The 20,722-nt window shown below is 37.4% G+C and overlaps 1 protein-coding gene across 1 annotated transcript in view; it reads left to right on the top strand.

Moving 5' to 3' along the window:
• Nucleotides 1-20,722, top strand: part of SMAD2 (SMAD family member 2) — a 74,218-nt gene that overhangs the window by 8,956 nt on the left and 44,540 nt on the right. Inside the window, exon 3 of the mRNA XM_037165044.2 lies at nt 18,034-18,322. Within this exon, the coding sequence (XP_037020939.1) occupies nt 18,087-18,322 (236 nt within the window). The 5' untranslated portion in view covers nt 18,034-18,086. The remainder of the gene's footprint in view (nt 1-18,033; nt 18,323-20,722) is intronic.

The following is a 20,722-nucleotide window of genomic DNA, read 5'->3' as shown; positions in this document are numbered from 1 at the left end:
GCAGTTTGCATCCTGTTTCTGTTGGACAGCACTGGTGTAGAGAAATATATTCATGCATATATAAACATGTATTAATATATGAGAATTCCTCGACTCAGGCAGTGTTATTATTTTGTTTCTTTTGCATTGTAATCTGTGGGAACAGAAATCTCTTGCTAGGATGTTGTGTTATTATCTACTCAACTATTTACCTGTTGTGTTATTATCTACTCAACCATTTACTGTGATCATTGTTGGCCCTATCAGTGAAAGTCATGCTTCCATTGACTACGAAGTTTGTTAACTTCATTCTTTGCTATATGAACTGTTTTTTCTCCCTCAAGGCTCTAGCCTCTCTCTTTGTCCTCAGCATTCTGAAGTTTCACAGCCACTGGCCTTGAGGTGGGTGTGTTTTCATCCATTGTCCTGGGGTCTCGATGGGCCCTTTCAGTCTGGAAACTTCCATCTTTCAGTGCAGGGGATATTTCTTGTTTTCTTTGATTAACCCCTTCATTATTTCTAATGTCTCTTTGTAAGTTCAATTTGCACATTGAACCTCCTGAGTGGTCCTCCAATTTTCTGCACTTTTCTCTACTGTTTTTCATCTTTCTTTTCTACTTTCTGGGAGAGTTCCTTTTATTTTGTCTTCCAACTCTTCTGTCGATCCCTTCCCTCACTCCTACCCCCATTTCTGCTCTCATGAGCTGTCTAGCTCTTCAAGAGCTCTTAATCAGTGTTCCCTTTGTACAGCATTCTGCTCTTGCTTCAGGGTGGCTATATCTTCTTATTGCTCTGTGCATACCGATGACTTTTACAGTGTTTTCTTTCTCTGTAGAGTCTCAAATTTCTTGAAGTTGCATTTTTTTGTTTGCCTTCCCCCCCAGATAGTCAAAGTAGTACTTGGTTAAGAAGGTAAGGGTCTAACAAGCTGATGGGAAACTAAGTATGTGGGTGAGGCTTGTCTCCTTTCAGTTTCACCGTAGAGAGATCTGAGTGGGCTGTTTGTTGGTAAACTCTCAATATTAGTATTTGTACATTTTTCCTTTTGGGTTGGTCAGGTACCCCAGAGAGGAGTCTCAATCTGACTAAATGGGTAAGGTCTAGCTCTCACTGCTAGTATTTTGGGAGCCAGAACCTGGTGGAGGAAGGGATGGGCAGTCTGCATTTATACTCATGTTCATTTAGTCCTCGCTTCTCCTGTTGGTACCCAGGCCATCTCCTAGCCTAGGGAGACTATTTACCTTCTGAGGATAAAGTTAGTCCTTGGGAGAGGGGCAGTTACCCACCTAATAATCTAAGTGCTTCTCAGATGTCTCTCTCCCAACCCCCCATCCTGCCTATTTCATCTCCTTTCCCCTCAGTTTTTTGCTATGGCCAGAGCTGTTACTTAGCCTTTTCAGGATCCATGTAAATCAGGATGTTTCCCTATAGCTAGGCTAGAATTGGTGGTCTCTTAGTAATTCACAGTTACTATTCATCCATCCATTTTCTAGTTGTCAAAATTTTGCCCATTTCCTCCTTACTCTTCTCCCTGTCCTTATGAGAATGTGTTTTCTTTTTAAATTCATCTATTATGGTTTTTAATACACTGCTGTCTTAACCTGTAATCCACTGATTAAAGTTTCCTGTTAAAAATGTTTTAAGGTTTAGACTGCTGTTCATCTACACATGTTTTTGGAGTATAAGAAATACATTTATTTATTCAACATGAATTGCATCCCCAAAAATCTCTTGTACACTTTGAGAGTAAAAATTGTGATTTACCGTTATGTCAAAAAATGTTTTAAGGGTAACCCTTTGAAAGAATATAACTCCAAGTCAATGGGGATGGAGGGATGGAAACGAAAATTTGATCATTTCAGTAGAGATAGGAAAGGAGAAAAAAAAACAACAAAATGTGTAGGAACCAGAGAACACAAAGTGAGTCGATAGAAAATAATATCTTCATAAACCTAATGCATAACTTCAGATTAAGCTTGCTGGTTAAAGGAGAATGACAACTTTCTTTTAAAACCATTTGTGATTTTTAAAAGATTATCTGTAACCTTTGGAAACTAATCACATGAAAGTACCAAATTAGCAAATGTCTTAAAATCTGTATGTAAAACATAAATTATGCCCAATTTTAAACTCTCATTTATTAGTGTACCACTCAGTCTTAAGGGGGCAAATGCAGCTCCGAAGATACTCTTACACCATTCGTTAAAAGGAAGTTGTTCTTTTAACTTTACACCTGCCTCGTACTGCAGTTTCAAAACACATCGTTTAATTGTCTGGGTCATGGACGTTGCCAAGATGAGATTTTATGTTTCCCTCCTATAACACCTGGTTATCAGAAAACCCATGCTCTCCTTCATTAGAGCAGTTTGCTCCTGCTGATGTTGGTGTGTTGCTTCCAGAATTCTTCATCCTCATCTTTGCTTCTGGAGGCATTTCCTCTGGATCTTCATCTTCACTAAAAGCTCCTGCTAGTGAAGGGGTGTTTGGAGCAAGAGTTGGAACTGTTTCTTTAGGTTTACTCCATCTGAGTTAGGCAGATATGCCTGAGGCTTTCTTTGTCATCTGACCGTCCATGGCAAACCCAGACTTGGAGATCTTTGTAGGCTTTGTCGGCCGCTTCTTCAGTTGATCGCTTCTCAGTGCCGTGACTGGAACTTTCCCCTCCATTACTCTGGGGACTCCAGCTCACTGCTGCTTCATAGGCTTCTCTCCTGCCTTCCCAAAGGCCCACCATTTTGCTGCTGCCAAGAGTGAAAACTTAGTAAATCTCAACAGAATACTTGTTATTAGTAGACACAACTAAAGGGATGATGACATAATTTCAAAGTAAAGGAATGAATAAAGATACATACTATGCATAACCTCTGTCATAGTCCATTTGGGCTGCTATTACAATTCTATAGACAGGTTGTCTTATAAACTACAAATTATTTCTCACAGTTCTGGAGGCTGGGAAGTTCAAGTTCAAGGTGCCAGCAGATTTGGTGTCTGCGGAGGGCCTGCTTCCTAGTCATAGACAGCTGTCTTTTTGTTGTAATCTCATAAAGAGTGAGGGAACTCCCTGGGGTCTCTTTTAAAGGCACTAATCCCATTCATTGAGGGCTCCATTCTTGACCTAATCACTTACCAAAGGCCCCACCTCCAGATACCATCACATTGGGGATTAGGTTTCAACACGGTTTTGGGGGGAGTGGTGACACAAATGTTCAGTCTGTATGGTAAAATTGGCAGAATTACAAGGACAAATCAACAACTGTATAATCATAAGAGTTTTAACACATCTCAATAATTTAAGAAAATGTATATAAAAATACTTGAACAGGGTTCTAAAGGACTGGAAGTTGCAGTTAGCAAGGATGCAGCAGTCACAGAATATGTATTCTTTTTAAGTACCCATGGAATTTTACAAGAATTGTTTTTATACTAGACTTCAAAACAAATGTTAACAAATTCCCCAAGAATTTATATCTTACAAGTCACATCTTGGACACTAGTGCAATTAATTAGAAACATAACAGGAAGATAGCAACAACTCTCAAATGTGAAGGGGTATAGTGAAAAGATTATTTCTGAATTTATGAGATGAAGAACAACTCACAAAAATTAGACAAGTGTTTATTTAGACTAGAATGATAAAAATACTACTGTCAAAACTGGGCTACAGCAAAAGCTCATTTGCCTATCTGGGAAACTTTAGATCCTTAAATGTTTATTAGTAAAGAACTAAGTTAAAATTAATGAGTTAACATACAGTGTAACAAGTTAGAAAAAGGAGGGAAATAAAAGTTTAGAAACATTAATAAAAATATATATTTATAAATGGAGCAACTAAAGCAAAGGTGCTAAGTTGAAAAAACTAAGTTTGACAAGATCGATAGAGGAGAAAAAGAAGGTATAGATGTATTAGAAATGAAGTAAGGCTTTGACTACAGACAAATTGAGGTTTTGAAACTAAGAACACTGTTGAACAAACTGCTTTTTGACTCTAAATTAAAAAAATATCAAATAGACAATTTCTATCAAAATAAGTTAACAAAATTGGGCTAAGAATAAAAACTTGCCTGGCCCTGAAGGCTTAGTTGGTTGGAACATCGTTTCATACCCCAGAAGGTTGTGGGCTTGATCCCTGGTGTGAGGCGGGATGGGAGGCAGCTGATCAGTATTTCTCTCTCACACTGATGTTTCTTTCCCTTCCTTTCTCTCAGAAATCAATAGACATGTCTTCGGGTGAGGATTTAAAAAAAAAATAAGGAACTTGAGTAGATTGTAATTTAAAAACTTAAATTCATAATTAGAAACGTGCCTACACAGAGATAAAATTGAGTAAAAGTCCGAAACCGCAGAAGGAAAACGCAAATGAAAACCTCAGGTGGGCAAGTTTTACAAAACGTGAGGAATCAGTAATTCCCATCTTAATACAAAATGGTATAGGCATAAAACCAAAAAATCATTTTGCAAGTCTACTGTAATTTTGATACCTGCAACGGGACAAGGGAAATGTATAAGTCACATCTCAAATGGCAATAAAAATTTTAGGTAAAATGTTAGTATTTCTGAAAAAAAAATACTATGATTAATTAGGGTTACCTCAAGAATGTAAAAATGATTAAATGTTAGAAAACCTATAAGTGAAGTTCATTATATTAACACATCAAAGGAAAGAAAGCCATATGATATTTTGACTAAGATTATAATTTTAAAAATTTATACCTTTGCCAAAATAAAGTCAAGTAAAAAAAAAACCAAAAATAAGTAAAGCCCAAGTGAAAACCCCTGCTGGGCAAAGGGGAAAAGACATGATAAAAATCAGTATTTGATTTTGACATGAATTCTTAGAAACTAGAAATATAAGAGGGTGGTGTTTAAAAAAAAAAAAGAAAAGAAACAGGCCCAGAAAAGTACATATAGTATCATTCCAATTACATGAATTTCTAGAACAAGTAAAGTTACTTTGCCGGAAGTCAGATCAGTAATTGTCTGGGGCGAGGAGAGTAGATGGACCAAAAGGGACACAGGGGTTATGGAATTGTTCTGTTTTCATTGGGATGATGGATAGATGGACATGTACATTTATTAGGACTCATTGAATTGTGTACTTAACATCTGCATTTTATCATACGTGAGTTATACTTCAATGAAGTTGATTTAAAAATTAATATATATAAAAGCAGAGCATGTCTATTCTATATACCAGCAACAAACAAAATTTAAATTAAAACAACCCACAGGTTAAAATGGGAACACAAGTTACAAAATATCTAGGGAAAAAAAACAAAAACGTGTAGGACTGTTAATGGAGAAAGTACAACACGTGATATTCAAATTATAAGAACCTGTATTTGTGTTTATGACAGTTATGACTGTATTTGTGTTTATGTTCTTCTAGTGTTTATACTAGAAGAACGCAGTATCATAAATCTGTCAGTTTTCCTCTACTTGCTTACAAACTTAGTGTCATCCCAGTGAAAATCCTAGAGAATTTACCAGGTACCAAGACATGTTATGTAGCTTTAGCAGTTAAACCATGATATTTGCCTTGTATAGAGGCTAATGGAAGTGGGGGGAAAAGAGCCCAGAAACACGAGTAGCATTGTAATCCGGGAGGGAAAAGATTCAGTTTGTGGTGCTGATGTACTTTGTAGTCTTTGCTGGGGAGGTAAGGACATCTGCCTCACACCATACATGAAGATGAACTGCGGGTATGAACGTCAAAACTTCAGACTTAGGACTTTTAAAAGAGCATAGCATGTGGAAGAATTAAGGTACACATGTATATATCATATATGATTTTAAGTTGATGTGCTCAAATTTAAATTGCTAAATTTGAGCACATTAAACTCATTTTCTGGGTGAAGATACACTGTGGCTTGTGTATTTGACATATAAATAAGTAAATCGTGTGAATTAAGAAAAAGATGGTAAAGGTGAACAAATGATTTAAAGGGATGGAGTCTCAAAAAGTCAGTAAACATGAAAATATTCTTAAACTTCTTAGTAGTTAGGGAAGTGCAGAACATCTCTAGCCACATTTGTGGTACCCACCTTTTGGTAAAAATTTGAAGGACCACATTATGTCAGATGTTGGTGATATTGGGGAAAATAGGAATTCTCAGTTCTTCGGTGGGAATGACAGTTGGTATAACCATGCTGACATTACTTAGTAAAGCTGAGTGTGTGTATGTTGTAGGCAGCATTTCCTGAGTCTCTTTCCTAAGGCAGTGCCTTTTAAACATTTTGGACAGACCTATGATGGAAAATATATTTTACGTGTAACAAAAACTGAATTAAAATAGTTGAACTAATTTGTGTTCTTCTTTCTACTCTATTCTGTTTTTTGTCAGTTTTATTCTTTGTGTTTGTCATTTCTGCTTTCTCTTTTTCTTTTAAAAAATATTTCTCAGGATCAACTAAGTTGATTTCATGTTCACTAATGGTTGATGACCCACAGAATTTAGAGAAATAGTGGAGTATAACATACAGTAAAACGTCTGTTTTAATTGAGAGAGAGAGAGAGAGAGAGTGTGTGTGTGTGTGTGTGTGTGTGTGTGTGTGCAATGTAAAATGTATTTCTTACTGTAGGGCTTGCTTCCATTTCGATCAAGAAATTTGAAAATATCTGACCTTGAAGAGCTCTCATGTATAAGAAGATACATGCCAAACTGCTTATGGTGGCTTGTAAGGGAGGAAAATGAGAGACAGCCTAAGCAGTCATCAGAGAGACTGGACAGTGAGCTATGCTGGAGCCACACGAAGAAGTGCTGTGTGATGACTGGACGGATAAACTGGAGTTAAGGGTTACACACGTATCAGCGTGGACAGTTAAAGGAGTGAAAAAGACTAGTGGTGTGGAAGTATTAAAAATTTCATATAAGTTTATAAAATGTGCAGAACTTTATTGTATAGATAAAATATGTAACAAACTTAAATGACAGGGGGGCAAGTTAGGATGTTGGTTATCTCTGAGAAGCAAGAGGGAGGGGAATGGGATTGCAATGGTACACATAGGAGATTTTATCTATATCTATCTGTACCATGTCTTATTTTTTTATATTTGATTAAATACTGCAAAATGCTAAGAGTTGACAGAGCTGGAGGACTGAAGTACTTTAATTTTTTAAAATAAACATTTCAATTCACAATAAAACCCAAGATACTGTATTTTTAGGACTATAAGACATACCTAGGTTTTAGAGGAGGAAAATAGGAAAAAAAATTTGAAGCAAAAGGTGTGGTAAAATCTTTAATAACATAAATAACATAACCACCCCCCCCCCTGCCACAGTGAGCCAGGTAAGCTACATTTGGACTATAAGATGCACCCCCTCCCTATTCAGGAAAAAAGTGCCTTTTATAGTCCAAAAAATATAGTACCTGGAGAAATAAGCAAGTTTAACAAGACATGTAAGACCTTTATGGAGAAAATGATATAACATCTCATTTTCATAAGTAGGAATAGTCAGTATCATAAATGTATTGGTTCTCCACATTAATATAAATTAACTACACTTCAATCAAAACCCTATATTGGTGGAACTTGACAAGGTAAACTTAAAAGAATCAACATAAAATTGAAAAGGAAGGAGAGGGACTCACTCTGAAGATATCAACACTTACAAGAAGCAATGATAGCTAAAATTCTGTGGTATTTGTGTAGGTGTCAACAAGTATACCAATGAACAGAATAGAAAACCCCCAATCAGACATTTATTTATAGGGGTTTGATCTGTGGCAGCAGTGGCATTATGAATTATTAAAGGAAAGATCAACTATTTTATGGTGCTGATGAAATAGTCTGTCCTTACAGGAGATGTTTATATTGCTATCTCACCCCTTAAAGACAGATTTCTGATAGGTTGGAAACCTAAATGTGAAAGGCAGAACTAAAATGTCTACAAGAATACATAGTGGGGAATGTTTTCATAACATCAGGGTACTACTTCATGCCTCCGATTCCTCACTCGTAATTAGTTGTACCTATCCGCCTGGGTTCTGGTGAGAATTAAATGAGTTAACGCCTACCTGTCTCTTGGACTAATGTCGTAGAGTTAGCATTCAGTAAATGTTTCCTACTGTATCTGGGGGCAGGAAAAGGTTTCCTTAAAAAGAAGCTAAGTCGTATCATGAAGTATTTTAGATTAAAATATTAATTTGTGTATGTATTCTAAAAGATGGTGTAAGAAAATAAACATTCTAAAGATTTGGAGTTTTTTGGAATATACATTGATAGGGTTTATATCAGAATAAAAACATTAAGCAAAGGATTGATGACTTTGCAAAGAATGTGAACTGTTTAATAAAACATGTCGAGAATGCTATTGTAAAACTGTTACATCATTATTAATAACTTGAATGTTTTATTTGCTAGTTCAGGCTAATTAGACCTTTTAACTGAAACTTTCCACTGAGTAATCTTGTGCCAGTTTTACTAAGGTATCACTTGATGAGCTTTCTTAACTAGACTGTAAACATAATGTCCGCCTATTCTATTGAAACCTGCATTATATAAATATCACTTATTGCTGGAATTCGAAACAGAGTTAGTATCTGAACTTATTTTTCAATTCTTGCAGATGTTGAAAAAAATTCTAGCTTCAGTACAGAGCTTGCTACCACACTATTGAAGGAAATCGGTATATTCTGTAAATGACTCACTCATATTCCAATAACAGCTTGATCATAAATTTAGTTTTCTTACTTTCTTAGTTCATTTTGTCTTCAACTTAGAACGTATTGACATTGATTCCTTGTGAAAACCTAAATTCAATCTGTTTACATTTTAAAACTATTGGCTAAATATGATACCTTAGATATTTCAAATATCTAAGGGGTCCTTCATGTAATTTAGAGTTTTGCTCCACTGATTGAAGTGTATTATCAGCATTACTAAAAAATATTATTTTATTGAATAATTTAAAAATTCTCCAGAAATAGCTAGATGTCAGTCAGCTGTGGTTACTAAACATAACTTAGGGCTGATACCTTTAAGTGATCATAGTTTCAAAGTGGTCATAACTGCTGTTCTAAGACATGGGACACTGAAATCATGTGGCAGTACTAGGTCATGAGGTCATTCAGGTGACCAAGAATAGGTTTAAACTTCATTTCCGTGACGAAAAACATAATTTAAAAGATTTTATAGAAAAGTTAGATCCCCAAGAATACATCTCAACTCATAAGAAACTCTCCTAACAGAAGTGTAACAGAGAACTTGTTAACTCAGATTCTTCCTAACACTGGAAATTCCTTTCATTTTTACTGATTATACAATTTTAATTTTTATTTTCTTAGGCTGAATTCTCATGAATGGATCAATTGAGTCAAAGATATAGACACTTTTAGATAGGAGATTCTTATATTGTGCTTGTCGTATCAGTTTTTCACAAGCAACAGGGATCCTTCATATAATTTAGAGTTTTATTCAAAGCATAAAATTGGTGTGGGGCTGGAGCAGGGCCTGGAGAGTCTTTGGGAACCAAGCCTGGAGACTGGGTGCTCTGCTCTTCTTGCAGGACTAGTTGTCTCTGCCTTGCCGGGGCACACACTCTTCTTTGTGCACTGACTACCCTCTCTTCTGAGCGTCTGCTCCCTGGTCATGTGATGAACACAGCTACTTATATGAGGGCATGTATAATGCTGACCCTGTAACCTTAGCCTTCAGATTTGCTCCTTTCTGTGTCCCAAATAGTGATGAGTGTGGTATACATCCGCTCAGCTACATTAGTTAGCAGCAGTTATCTTTAAATCTTCCATTTCCCTAAACTGTCCACATCCAGTTGCTCAGTAAGAATGTGCATTTTCTCTAAAATAACTGAAGTAACAGTCCTATCATTAAATGCCTTAACTTCTGTCTTTCAGCTTTTCAATCTGGTCTTCCTCTCCTCTATCTCCTACCACATTACTTCCTTAAATGACCATGTTCAAAACATTTTCTTGTCTTTAAAAAATGAACTTTCTGCCTGGTGTATTCTTTCTCTCCTCAGACTTCTGCTCCGGGGTCACTGTTGTGCTGCCTCTCCCTTCAGAAGGTTGAACTAGTAAGCGTCTTCTCTGCTGGGTTGAGACTGCGTCACCTGGCATTGTCTGTATAGCTGGCTCCCACAGCATGCTTTGTGACAGAGTAGGAGTTCAGCAGAGGCCAAAGGTAGCCAGGTACACCTTTTGCTGCACGGTAGTCCTAAATGTCTGCTTTGGTTGGTTATTACATGTGTTTGGTGAGTTTTGTAGGTTGTTTTACTTTGCCAAGTTGTAGTTTTATTGTAAACTGTGGTGCTTTTTTATGTGTATTCTCGTCTACCACTATAGACAGCAGTGCTACTGTCAGGTTGTCATTGTTGTTCCTGACCCCAACTCTGAGCAAACCTTACTTTGCCATCATTTCTCCTGCATTGCTAAAGAGGGGCTGCTTATCAGCCCCTTTCAAATTTCCAGTGTCCGAACCACAGCTGGGCTCTCGAGGGTGCCAGGGCAGCATTGTTACGTGGTGTTCCCTGTGATGTCCCCCAAAAAGGGTTTCTGTGGCCAAATAAATGTACAAAATTTGGCATGCTATATTGCCTTTTCTGGAAGACTCCTGGGGCAGTCTCCTGAATTGAGGTTGAGGACTCCTTAATTATATTTCCCTTTTGAGGGAAATGAATATGATTATAATTAGAGTGTGGCCATTATTTTCTAGCAAACTAGATCAAGGCCTAAGTGTCTTCATTTGGAAGACCATTTTTGAGAATGGTTCTCTAAAAAACCTTAAGTCTTTTTTTGAGAATTACGTTTCTTTCTTCAGTGAATGTATAGCTCTAGTGCGGCAGCCTTGCCACAAGTGCCCTGTATAAGTTTGTGATGGGGTTAAATGTCAAGTGAAAAAAATTATCCGCAGCCCCCCAGGTTCTATTCCCCCATATTTGCCTAAATGCGCCTGCAAGGGCTACCTTCGGCCTTAGATCTGCCTGTGGGCCTACATCTTTGGTCAACTGCAACCTCCTTCCTTCTGAAATTTATAGTATACATAGCATTTTGAAGGTTTGAGAAGTTCTTAAATAAAGAAATCCACTTTGTTGATTATGGAACTTCTTAATGTATTTGTTGTGATACTGTAGTTTTTTTAATTGTAATTTACATTGATAAAATGACCAAACTTTAAATGTTCAGTTCTGTGCGTTTTATAAGTATGTATACTCATATGTAACTACTCATAACAAGAAAGAAAACAATTTTATAACCTCAAAAAGTTACTTTGTGCCTTTGACCTTGCATTTTTGAAAAATATTTTATTTACTTATTTATTTTTGGATGGGAAGGGGAAGGGAGGGAGAAAGGGTGGAGACAGAAACATTAGTGTGTGGTTGCCTCTTGTGCACCCCCTATTGGGGACCTGGCCTGTGATCCAGTCATGTGATCCAATCATGTGCCCTGACTGGGAATTGAACCAGAGATCCTTTGGTTCGCAGGCAGGCACAGCCACACCAGCCAAAGCTGTCCTAGCATTTCTGTGTTTTCTTTCCTTTCCTGAGACAGTCATTTTGACTTATAGCACTAGATTAGTTTTCTCTGTTGTTGGAAGTCATAAGTGGAATTAGTATATGTTTTTGTGTGTCTTTTGCCAGCATGATGTTTTGAAGATTAATCCATGTTGTGAAGTGTATAAGTAGCTCACTCATTTTTGTTCCCAGACAGTATCCCTTTGTATGACTATGCTGTGGTGATTTGTTTTTTATTTTCTTGATATTAGGGCTGTTTTAACTATATTGAATGTTGCTGCTATAAATATTCTTGTACAAGTCTCTTTTTATGGACATAAATTTTCATTCTTGAAAATATACCTGGGAGTGGAATTGTCACAATATAGCCTAGTTATATGCTTAACTTTAGGAAGCCGACAGTTTTTCAGAGATGCGGTACCATTTTACACTCACATCAACATGTGGTAGGCTGAATATGTAAGTTATGGATCTTGAGATGCGGAAAGCATCATGGACTGTCTGGGTGTGCCCTAATCACAAGAGGTGGAGAGATTGTAGAAGGAGACAGTATGACAGTGGAAGCAGAGATGGGAACTGTGTGCTTTGAAGACAGAGAGAAGTGGGGTATGAGCCAAGGAACATAGGAGGCTACTAGAAACTGAACAGGGTGAGGAAATGAATTCTCCCTTCAGGCCCTTCAAGTCCTGAGAATACCTTGACTTTCTTTAATTCATCGAAACTCATTTAGGTAAATATGTGTTGTTTTAAGGCACTGAGTTTTTGATAATTTGTAAAGGCAGCAATAGGAAACTAATATACTCCCACCTCACTAACATTTGGTGGTGTGAGGTTATTTTTAAATCATTATAGGTGGTGTGAAATAGTATTGCATTATGGTTTTAATTTGCATTTTCCTGAAGATCCTTGACATTAAACACCTCCTAAGGGCTATTCCTGTATCCTCTTTCATGAAAATACTTGTAATTTGTCTTTTGCCTGTTTTTTTCTTTCACTTGCAAGTTCTGTATATATTTTAGGTAGTAGTCCTTTGTCAGATATACATAAATACATATACACAGATATATATAAAATACTTGTCTTCGGTCTGTTACTTGCCTACTAATTTTTTAAATGGTGTCTGTCCCATTTAGGATGGTATAAGGTAATGGTTGAGGCTTATTATTTTTCCTTTAATTAAAAAGTTGTTGACAAGTAGATTGGCTTGGTGCCTTGGTGGAAAAGGGATTGACTATGTATGCCTGGGTCTATTTCTGAGTTCTCTTCTATTTTCCCCGTCTGTTTATTTTTTATTTTATTTTATTTTTTAAAAGATTTTATTTATTCATTTTTAGAGAGAGGTGAAGAGAAGGAGAATGAGAGGGAGAGGATCATCAATGTGTGGTTGCCTCTTGTGCGCCCTGTACCAGGGACCTGGCCTGCAACCCAGGCATGTGCCCTGACTGGGAATCGAACTGGCGACCGCTTGGTTCGCAGCCCTCGCTGAATCCACTGAGCTCTACCAGCCAGGGCATGTCTGTTTATTTTTTGTGTGCCCACTCTATACTCTTTGATTACTTAGGCATTTTAGTAAGTCTTGAAATAAGATGGTATAAACCCTTTAATATCCTTTTTCTTTTTTCAGGATTGGTTTGGTTAGTTTAGTTTAGTTTTGTTTTTTTTAATTTCCATAGGAATTTTAGCATCAGCATATCAATTTATTTTTTAAATCCTGCTGGAATTTGGATAGGGATTACACTGAATTTATGTATTAAACTAGGAAGCATAGATATTTAAACAATATTGAGTCTTGTAGTCTATGAATATGTTCTTCATTTCAGTTCTCTTTCACTTCTCTTAGCAATATTTTACAATCCTTAGTGCATAGGTCTTGAATATCTTTCTTTAGATTGATATGTAGATTTTTTGTTGTTGCAATTTTAACTGGTATTCAAATTTCGTTTTTCAGTTCTTTGCTTGTACAAAGAAATACACTTGATTTTTGTATGTTGACCTTCTATCTTCACACTTGGCTCTACATTCACTTACTAGTTTTACTAGTATTTTGGAGATCCCATGCAGTCTTCTGTGGAGACAGGAAATTCACTAGAATGCACTTCATTTTTCTTTCCCAATCTTTACGCTTTTTATTCCTCTTGCCTTAGTGTGCTAAGATCATCTAGTACATTATTGAATAGAAGTGACAGTGGACATCCTTGTCTTATTCCCAAATCATAAGGGAAGGGGGTTCAATCTTTCATTATTATGTTACTGTTTCAGGTTTTTCATAGGTGTCCTTTATCAGATTGCAGAACAACTTTCTCTTTATTTCTAGTTTGCTGAAAATTTTTAATCAAGGATATTACATTAACATTGTCATGCTTTTGACATCACGAGAATCATGAGGATTTCCTTTATACTTACTGCAAATGAGGTGCTTGCCCCTTGGGATAAACCCCACTTAGTGATGATGTATTACAATTTCTGTATATGTTACTGGATGTGCTTTGCTAATATTTTGCTAAGGATTTTGCATCTAGTAGTAGCAGACCTTTGTACTTTAGGATCTTGTGCCCAAGCTAGTTTCTCACTCCTGTTATTTCAATGTCAGATAGCTTTTCCTTTTACTCATTCCTGGGCACCAATGTATCTTTTATCTTGGTCTGGTACTGGTGATGGCAATGTGTCCTGCCTTCTAGTAGTAGGCTGCTTATTGTTAATGGAGAAAACTTGTTTTAAGGTTGTGACCTGCCCCCTTCATCCCCCAGGCACATAGTTTTTGCTTACTCTTCCCTTTGAGTCAGGGGTCTTTCTTTGGGCATAAGAGGCTTTCCTGCATTTTCCTTCTGGTTGAAGGAGTTTGTTTTGTATGAGATGCCACTAGGGACAGAAGCTCTCTTCCATCCCTTGCCCCTGGCCAGTCTTTTTCAAGAGAACTCAGTTGAGGCCCTTGGAAAATCACTTGTGAATGAGTGAAGCTTTTCTTTCTGTCTGGTCTTCCAGGGCTTCTTAACAGTCATCACAGCTGGCACTCACTTTTACTCTTATCTTTAGTACTCAGTAGGTTTACTATGAGTATCTTTCCTTTACCTCTGTGGGTTGGTATTGGTCATCATTTTTGGAAAGCTGTTGGCCATTATTTCTTCTGCCTGATTCTCTCTTTCATCTTCTCCTAGGACTCCAGTTGACATTTGGTCTTGGATGTTTTGGGGTTTATCGCCGTACTTTTTTCTCTCTGTATTTCAATTTAGGTACTTTAATTGAGCCTTTCTTCAAATTCGCTGCTCATTTTTGTCTGTTACTAAACCCATCTAAAGATCTTTAATTTCCAAGACTGTATTTTTTTATTTCTAACTTTTCCCTGTGATGTTCTTTTATAGCTCACTGTCTATGATGAAATTCTGTTTCATTATGCATGCTGTCTCTCTCCCATCGGATCTTTCAGTGTTTTTATTATAGTTATTTTTAAAGAATATGTCTGATAATTTCAACATGTGGGCATTTCAACATCTGGGCTTTTTCTGATCTGATTGTATTAATAATTTCATCTTTTGATTATAGTTTACTACTTCCTGTCTTATAATTTTTTATTGGATGCTGGACATTTGTATAAAAACAGTACAGATTGAAGTAAATGTTACTTACTTCCAGAAAATGGGCCATCATTTCTTATGTTAGTCCGACAGTGAGGCCGAGTCAGTAAGGTGAATAGTTGAGCTAGTTCTGGGCTTTGGTGCAACTTTAGTTTGATGTAGTATAAGGGTTTTGAGAATGGGATTAGGACTTTACTTTCTTCAAGATTATTTGTGTGGTTATAATTTCAGTTACTTCTTTGTGCTTTAGATCTGAGCCATCAGCTTTCTGACCACTCGGCGATTTCTTTGCTTTATAGCCCAGCTGTCTATTCCTTGGTCATTTTGGAGTTCTTTTGGCTCTTCAGCCCTGTCTCAGGCTTTTTTCTGCCTTGTTTGATAACCTTTCTACTGGTAGTAATACCTTGCAGGGTTTTCTGCCAGCAGACCTTCCCTCCCCCAGCCTTGGTAGTTAAATGTCCAGACTATCTGGGTAGAAGTGTTTCTGTCAAGTCTCCTGTCCGACTGTAGCCCTTGGCAGCTGAGTGTCTGGAGATTTTTGGAGTGATTTTTTCCCCCTCCTGCCAACTCCTCCCCTCTTCTCATCTCTGTCCCTCCCCCCATCTGAGGACAGATTTATTGCATTTGAGGGAGACTGTAAGCTTCTTAGGGTATCTCTCAGCTTTCCAGCTCAGTCCCCCAACCTTTGACATATTTTGGCAAGCATTTGGTGAAGAAGACCTATGGGAATGAGTAGTGGTGTAGTACAGGTTTGCTCTGTTAAATCTTTGGAATTCTAGTGTCTTGTCAGCCCGCCTACCTGTTGCCATTAAGATGATTAAAGTTAGGCTGGTTTCTCCGTACACTCATCTATGGTTAGATTATTTCTCCTTGGACACTCCGGGCCTCTCTTCTATCAAGGCTCAACACTTTCTGAAAGTTAGTTCCACTTAGGTTACCTGACATCCTTAACTCTGATGGGTTCAGAAAAACCATGATTTTGTAGCTTATCTGGCTTGTTATGATTATTAGGGTGAGTATGATGGTTTGTTGTGACTTTCTACAGCCTGATGTAACTCCTGTCTTGGAATACCTTTTAATGTATGATCTGGTAAATGCCTGATAACATTTATTTAACCTCTAGTTCACTCTGTAGTATTTCTCTGAATACTTTTCATTTGAGAGAAATTTTTTTTAGTCTTCACTCAAGGATAGGTATTGATTTTGAAAGAGAGAGGTAGGGGGAAGAGGGAGAGAGAAACATCAATCAATTGCTCCCTGTCCACACCCTGACTGGAGATTGAACCCCCCAACCTAGGTATATGCCCTGACTGACTGGGAGTTGAACTTGCAACTTTTGGGGACAATGCTCCACCCAACCGCATCACCTGGCCAGGGCTTCATCCCAAATCTTAATTCTCCAGTTCTTTCTGGAGTAATTCTCAAGTGGTAAATGATCTTGTCTCTTATTTTGAAATTGAAGTCATCAACATTAAAATTTAATTGAGGGGCTTATGGAGAGTGTGGAGAGAATTCGTGGTAGGTGTATAGAAACCAAGCAAATTAAAAAACTAAGATAATTAACTGGAGAAAAGAAAGAGTAGCACAAAAAAGAGAAGCATGATTAGTAGTTGACTGCTAATCTATCCCATCAGGTACTAGAACTACAACTGGGAGTTATCTGTTTTTAAGGTTGGAGGAAATGGGGTGGTCGTGGTTTAAGTCCTCATTTTCTACAGAGCAATTAATAGATAATACCTAAACTTGATATTTTAAAGGTTACCATTATAAGCCTTTCATAGTAGGTCCCCTCTTATCATGAGAATATATTCCAAGACCTAGTGGATCCTGAAACCACCTAGTGGATGCCTGAAACCACAGGTAGTACTGAACTCTGTATATGCTGGGTGTTTTTTCTATAATACATACCTGTGATAAAGTTTAATTTACAAATTAGACACAGTAAAAGATTAACAATAACTAGCAATAAAATAGAACATTTGTAACAATATATTATAAGCTATGTGAATGTGGTCTGTCTTTCTCTCTTTGTGGTAAGCACTCTAATGACTGAGACAGCAGTTCAGTGACTTCCCGGGGATGCTCTGGAGAAAGGGATGAGTCACAGGGGGCAGGATGGAGTGGGACAGTGCTAGATTCCATCTGGCTACTGAGAATGGCACACAACTTAAAACCTATGAATTGTTTACTTCTGGAATCTTGCATCTGATTGTTACAGGCCCCAGTGAACTGGGGATAACCGAAACCCTGGAAAGTGGTGCTGGAGATGGGGGCTGGGTGGGGGGAGACTGCTGAGTTACAAATAGCAAATTAAGTACAAGTTCAAAGATTTTAAAGAATTGTAGCTTGATGTGAGAGTAGCATATCTGACGATACTGTGCACATTATTACTTAGCTAAAAATTAAAAAATATTTTTTAAAAGATATAATTAAATTCAAGGCTTAATTAAAAATCTTGCAAGGGATGTAAAAGTGAACCAAACCTTTTCTCCAGAGACTCTATTTACCTTTATTTCTGTATTGTTATTTACTTCACACTTGATTCCTTTTTTCTTCTTATAACTTTAGATTTTGTTTTATGATATCAAGTCAGTTATGAAAATTTAAAATTTTGAGAGAGTGGGCTTTTAAAGTGTTTTGGTAATTAGATTGAAGTCCTACAAAGTGAGAAAAACTTTTCTTTTGGTGAAAATATTTTAATTGACACTGGTAAAAGTTAAAGTAGTATTGATAGTGATAAACTGGTCCAACTTTGATAAAGATTTTACTTGCAGAATTACTCTATTTACCACTTATAACATTGTCTTTTTTGTAAAAGGATTATTTCCATAATTTGTTTAAATTAGTAAAGACATTTCATGGGTGAAGAAGAGATCTTTTGAAAGTCTGTTGTGAAAGTAATACTTTGAATTCCTATCTCATTTTGTATTTAATTTCAATGCCATATTGAAATTATTTCTTGATTTTAAAGTTAGCTAGCCCCTAAATTCCCTTTTTCATATCTTTTCTAGGTTAGATAAAGGAGGATATTTTCTTAGTGTGAATTGCTGCCTTTGGCAAGAACATGTCGTCCATCTTGCCATTCACTCCACCAGTTGTGAAGAGACTGCTGGGATGGAAGAAATCAGCTGGTGGATCTGGAGGAGCGGGTGGAGGAGAGCAGAATGGACAGGAAGAAAAGTGGTGTGAGAAGGCAGTTAAAAGTTTGGTGAAGAAGCTAAAGAAAACAGGACGATTAGATGAGCTTGAGAAAGCCATCACCACTCAAAATTGTAATACTAAATGTGTCACCATACCAAGGTAAGTGTCGTTAGAGCAGAAGCTTGATGGTCATCCCGTTGAAAACTGCTTAAAAGTATCCGAAGGAAAGTTACTGAGAGTTTGTCACTTTCGAGTCACCTGTAAATATTGATTATTAAAATAGTATAGCTATTTTTAGCCTGTCGTATTAATTTTGTTTTATTCTCTAGACTTATTACAAGTCATTTTCTTTGACAGTGAGGTTTAATCAAGCAAAATAAAATACTTTGATGGTATTTTTATCTTCAGTCTTCATTTGCCTTTGTTGCCTAAGTGCTTCCTTGTATGTTATCTAATTTCTGTGATTGAATGACATTTGAATAAAGCTTCAGTGTTTTTCTAGTGCAGTAATGATAATTTTCTCCCCCCTTGGTTAAAACTTCAGGCAGAAGAGGCTGCTGATGTTGTGATGACTTTTATATATTTTTTGTGTGAGTTGGAGCATTACGTCTAAGAAAGTGCAGTATGTGAGGCAGCTTCTTGGATGCTCCAGGTAGTCACACCTGTCTTGAAGACCTGCCTCTTGTATAGGAAGGACCTCTTACTTAAGAGGTTGAGTTTTATTAGTGTAAATTTATATTTAATCTATAACTAAATCTATAATCATTTATAGATGAGTATCACTGTCAGAAAAAGTGTTTGTTTTTAAATAATGTGGCAAGCAGTTTTTAAACATTTCATTATTTTTTTGTATATTACAGAGTTTTTTGGAGTGTCTGTATAAAAGGGGTCATTTGTAGTGTCATACACGAGGGCTAGCACACGCATACAGCACCTGAAAACATTCCACATGGCATGTTTCCAGTGAACTTTGGGAAATTCACTCTGGTTGCTTATTGATAATAGATCCAGTAACACCCAACCTACTTGCAAATACTAATAGTCGAATGTTTCCTGCCTTGTTTGGTAGATTAATTATTCGTTTATTTTACCTTGTTTCATGTATATCTCAAGTAAGAGTGACTTTTCTTGGTTTATTCTTTTGTTTTACCAATGATTGTGAGTGCCTAATGGGTGCAAGGTACTGTTTCTAGGCATGTGGGGATACAGCGATGAACAGAATACCAAGTTTCTGCCCTCACAAAGGATGGATGTATACACTAGCCATGTGGACACATTAATATGATTTGAAATGATAGTGAGTGCAAAGAAGACAGTGACTGAGGCATAAAAGAAGCTGCTTTGGATTGGAATGTGATGTTTAAGTTAAGCTTGGAGAATACCAAACTAGGTTAGGTTAGAGTCTTCTAGGCAGAGACAAGAGCCAGTATAAAGACTCGGAGTGGAAAGATAGCTTAGTGTAATGGAGCCCAGTAGAGTTGGAGTAATACAAAATGAATATAGAATTTGGGAGGAGTCAAGTCATAGAGGGCATTATGGGGCACTGTGGGAGTTTCAATATAGTCTAAGTGTAATAGAAAGCAAGTAAGGATTTAAATGGACTTCTAAAATTTAAATCCACTTTTAAAGTTTTTTTTTGCTTTTACAGAGACATCTCTGCCTGCTGGAGGTGTAGTGGTGGAGATTGTGGGGTGTGTATGTGTTAGCGTGAACGGTAGGTCTGGCAGCAGGGCGGTCGGAAAAGCAGGAGGCTGTTACGGTAGTGTAAAGGAGAGGCTGCAGGCTGGACGGGCGAGGCGGCTGTGCAGACTTTGAGTGGATGCATTTGGCATGTGTTTTGGAAGTAGACCGGTAGGTCTTGCTAATGAATTGGCTAAGAATAAGTGAAGCTTTATTTGTTAGTTTTTCATTGTGTAGTGCCCAGCATTTCAATTCAGTAAACATTTGTCAGCAAGAGCCTACATGTGTGACATGCTCTTCCTCATTGGAGTTAAAAATACAGTTTCTGCGCTGAGTTCTTACTTTCTAGTAAGGGGGATAAACTTTAAAAACTAAAAAAGATAATTTTTATAAGGTACAGTAGGTGTTAGGAAAGGTGTTTGCTTAGGGAGTTATGACTAAAGGAGAGGAACTTTTTCCTGCCTTGTGGCTTATGGAAAATTGGTGCCTGGACTGAATCTTGGTGGATGTAAGGGAGGAATTTAGTCGGGAGAAGCCCAGTTCATCCGGAGTAGCACTGTGGTATTATTGACATTTTGGCAGTAGGGGAGGACTGGTGAGGGTTCTAAGTTCGCTTGTGTCCTGGGAATGTAAAGTGGGAGGTGGGACTCCCCTGGAGTGCCACTTTGTAGGTGTGAGGAACCACAGCATGCTTGGCTGGGGAGTTGACACGGCACCTGATTATGACTGGGTGAGGGTAGATGCATTGAAGAGTCTCAGCTAAAGAAGACTCATAAAGCAGGTGGATTTGAAGCAGAGTGGCTGGCCACAGGAAAATGGTTGTGAGACCATCAAGAGCAGACCAGTGTATGTTCTCTCCCTTAACAGGGGTGTGATTCA

The sequence above is a fragment of the Artibeus jamaicensis genome, unplaced genomic scaffold, assembly GCF_021234435.1.
Source record: "Artibeus jamaicensis isolate MK-2021 breed Jamaican fruit bat unplaced genomic scaffold, CSHL_Jam_final contig_354, whole genome shotgun sequence".
NCBI classification, from domain to species: Eukaryota; Metazoa; Chordata; class Mammalia; order Chiroptera; family Phyllostomidae; genus Artibeus; species Artibeus jamaicensis.
This window is presented reverse-complemented; position numbering and strand designations above follow the sequence as displayed.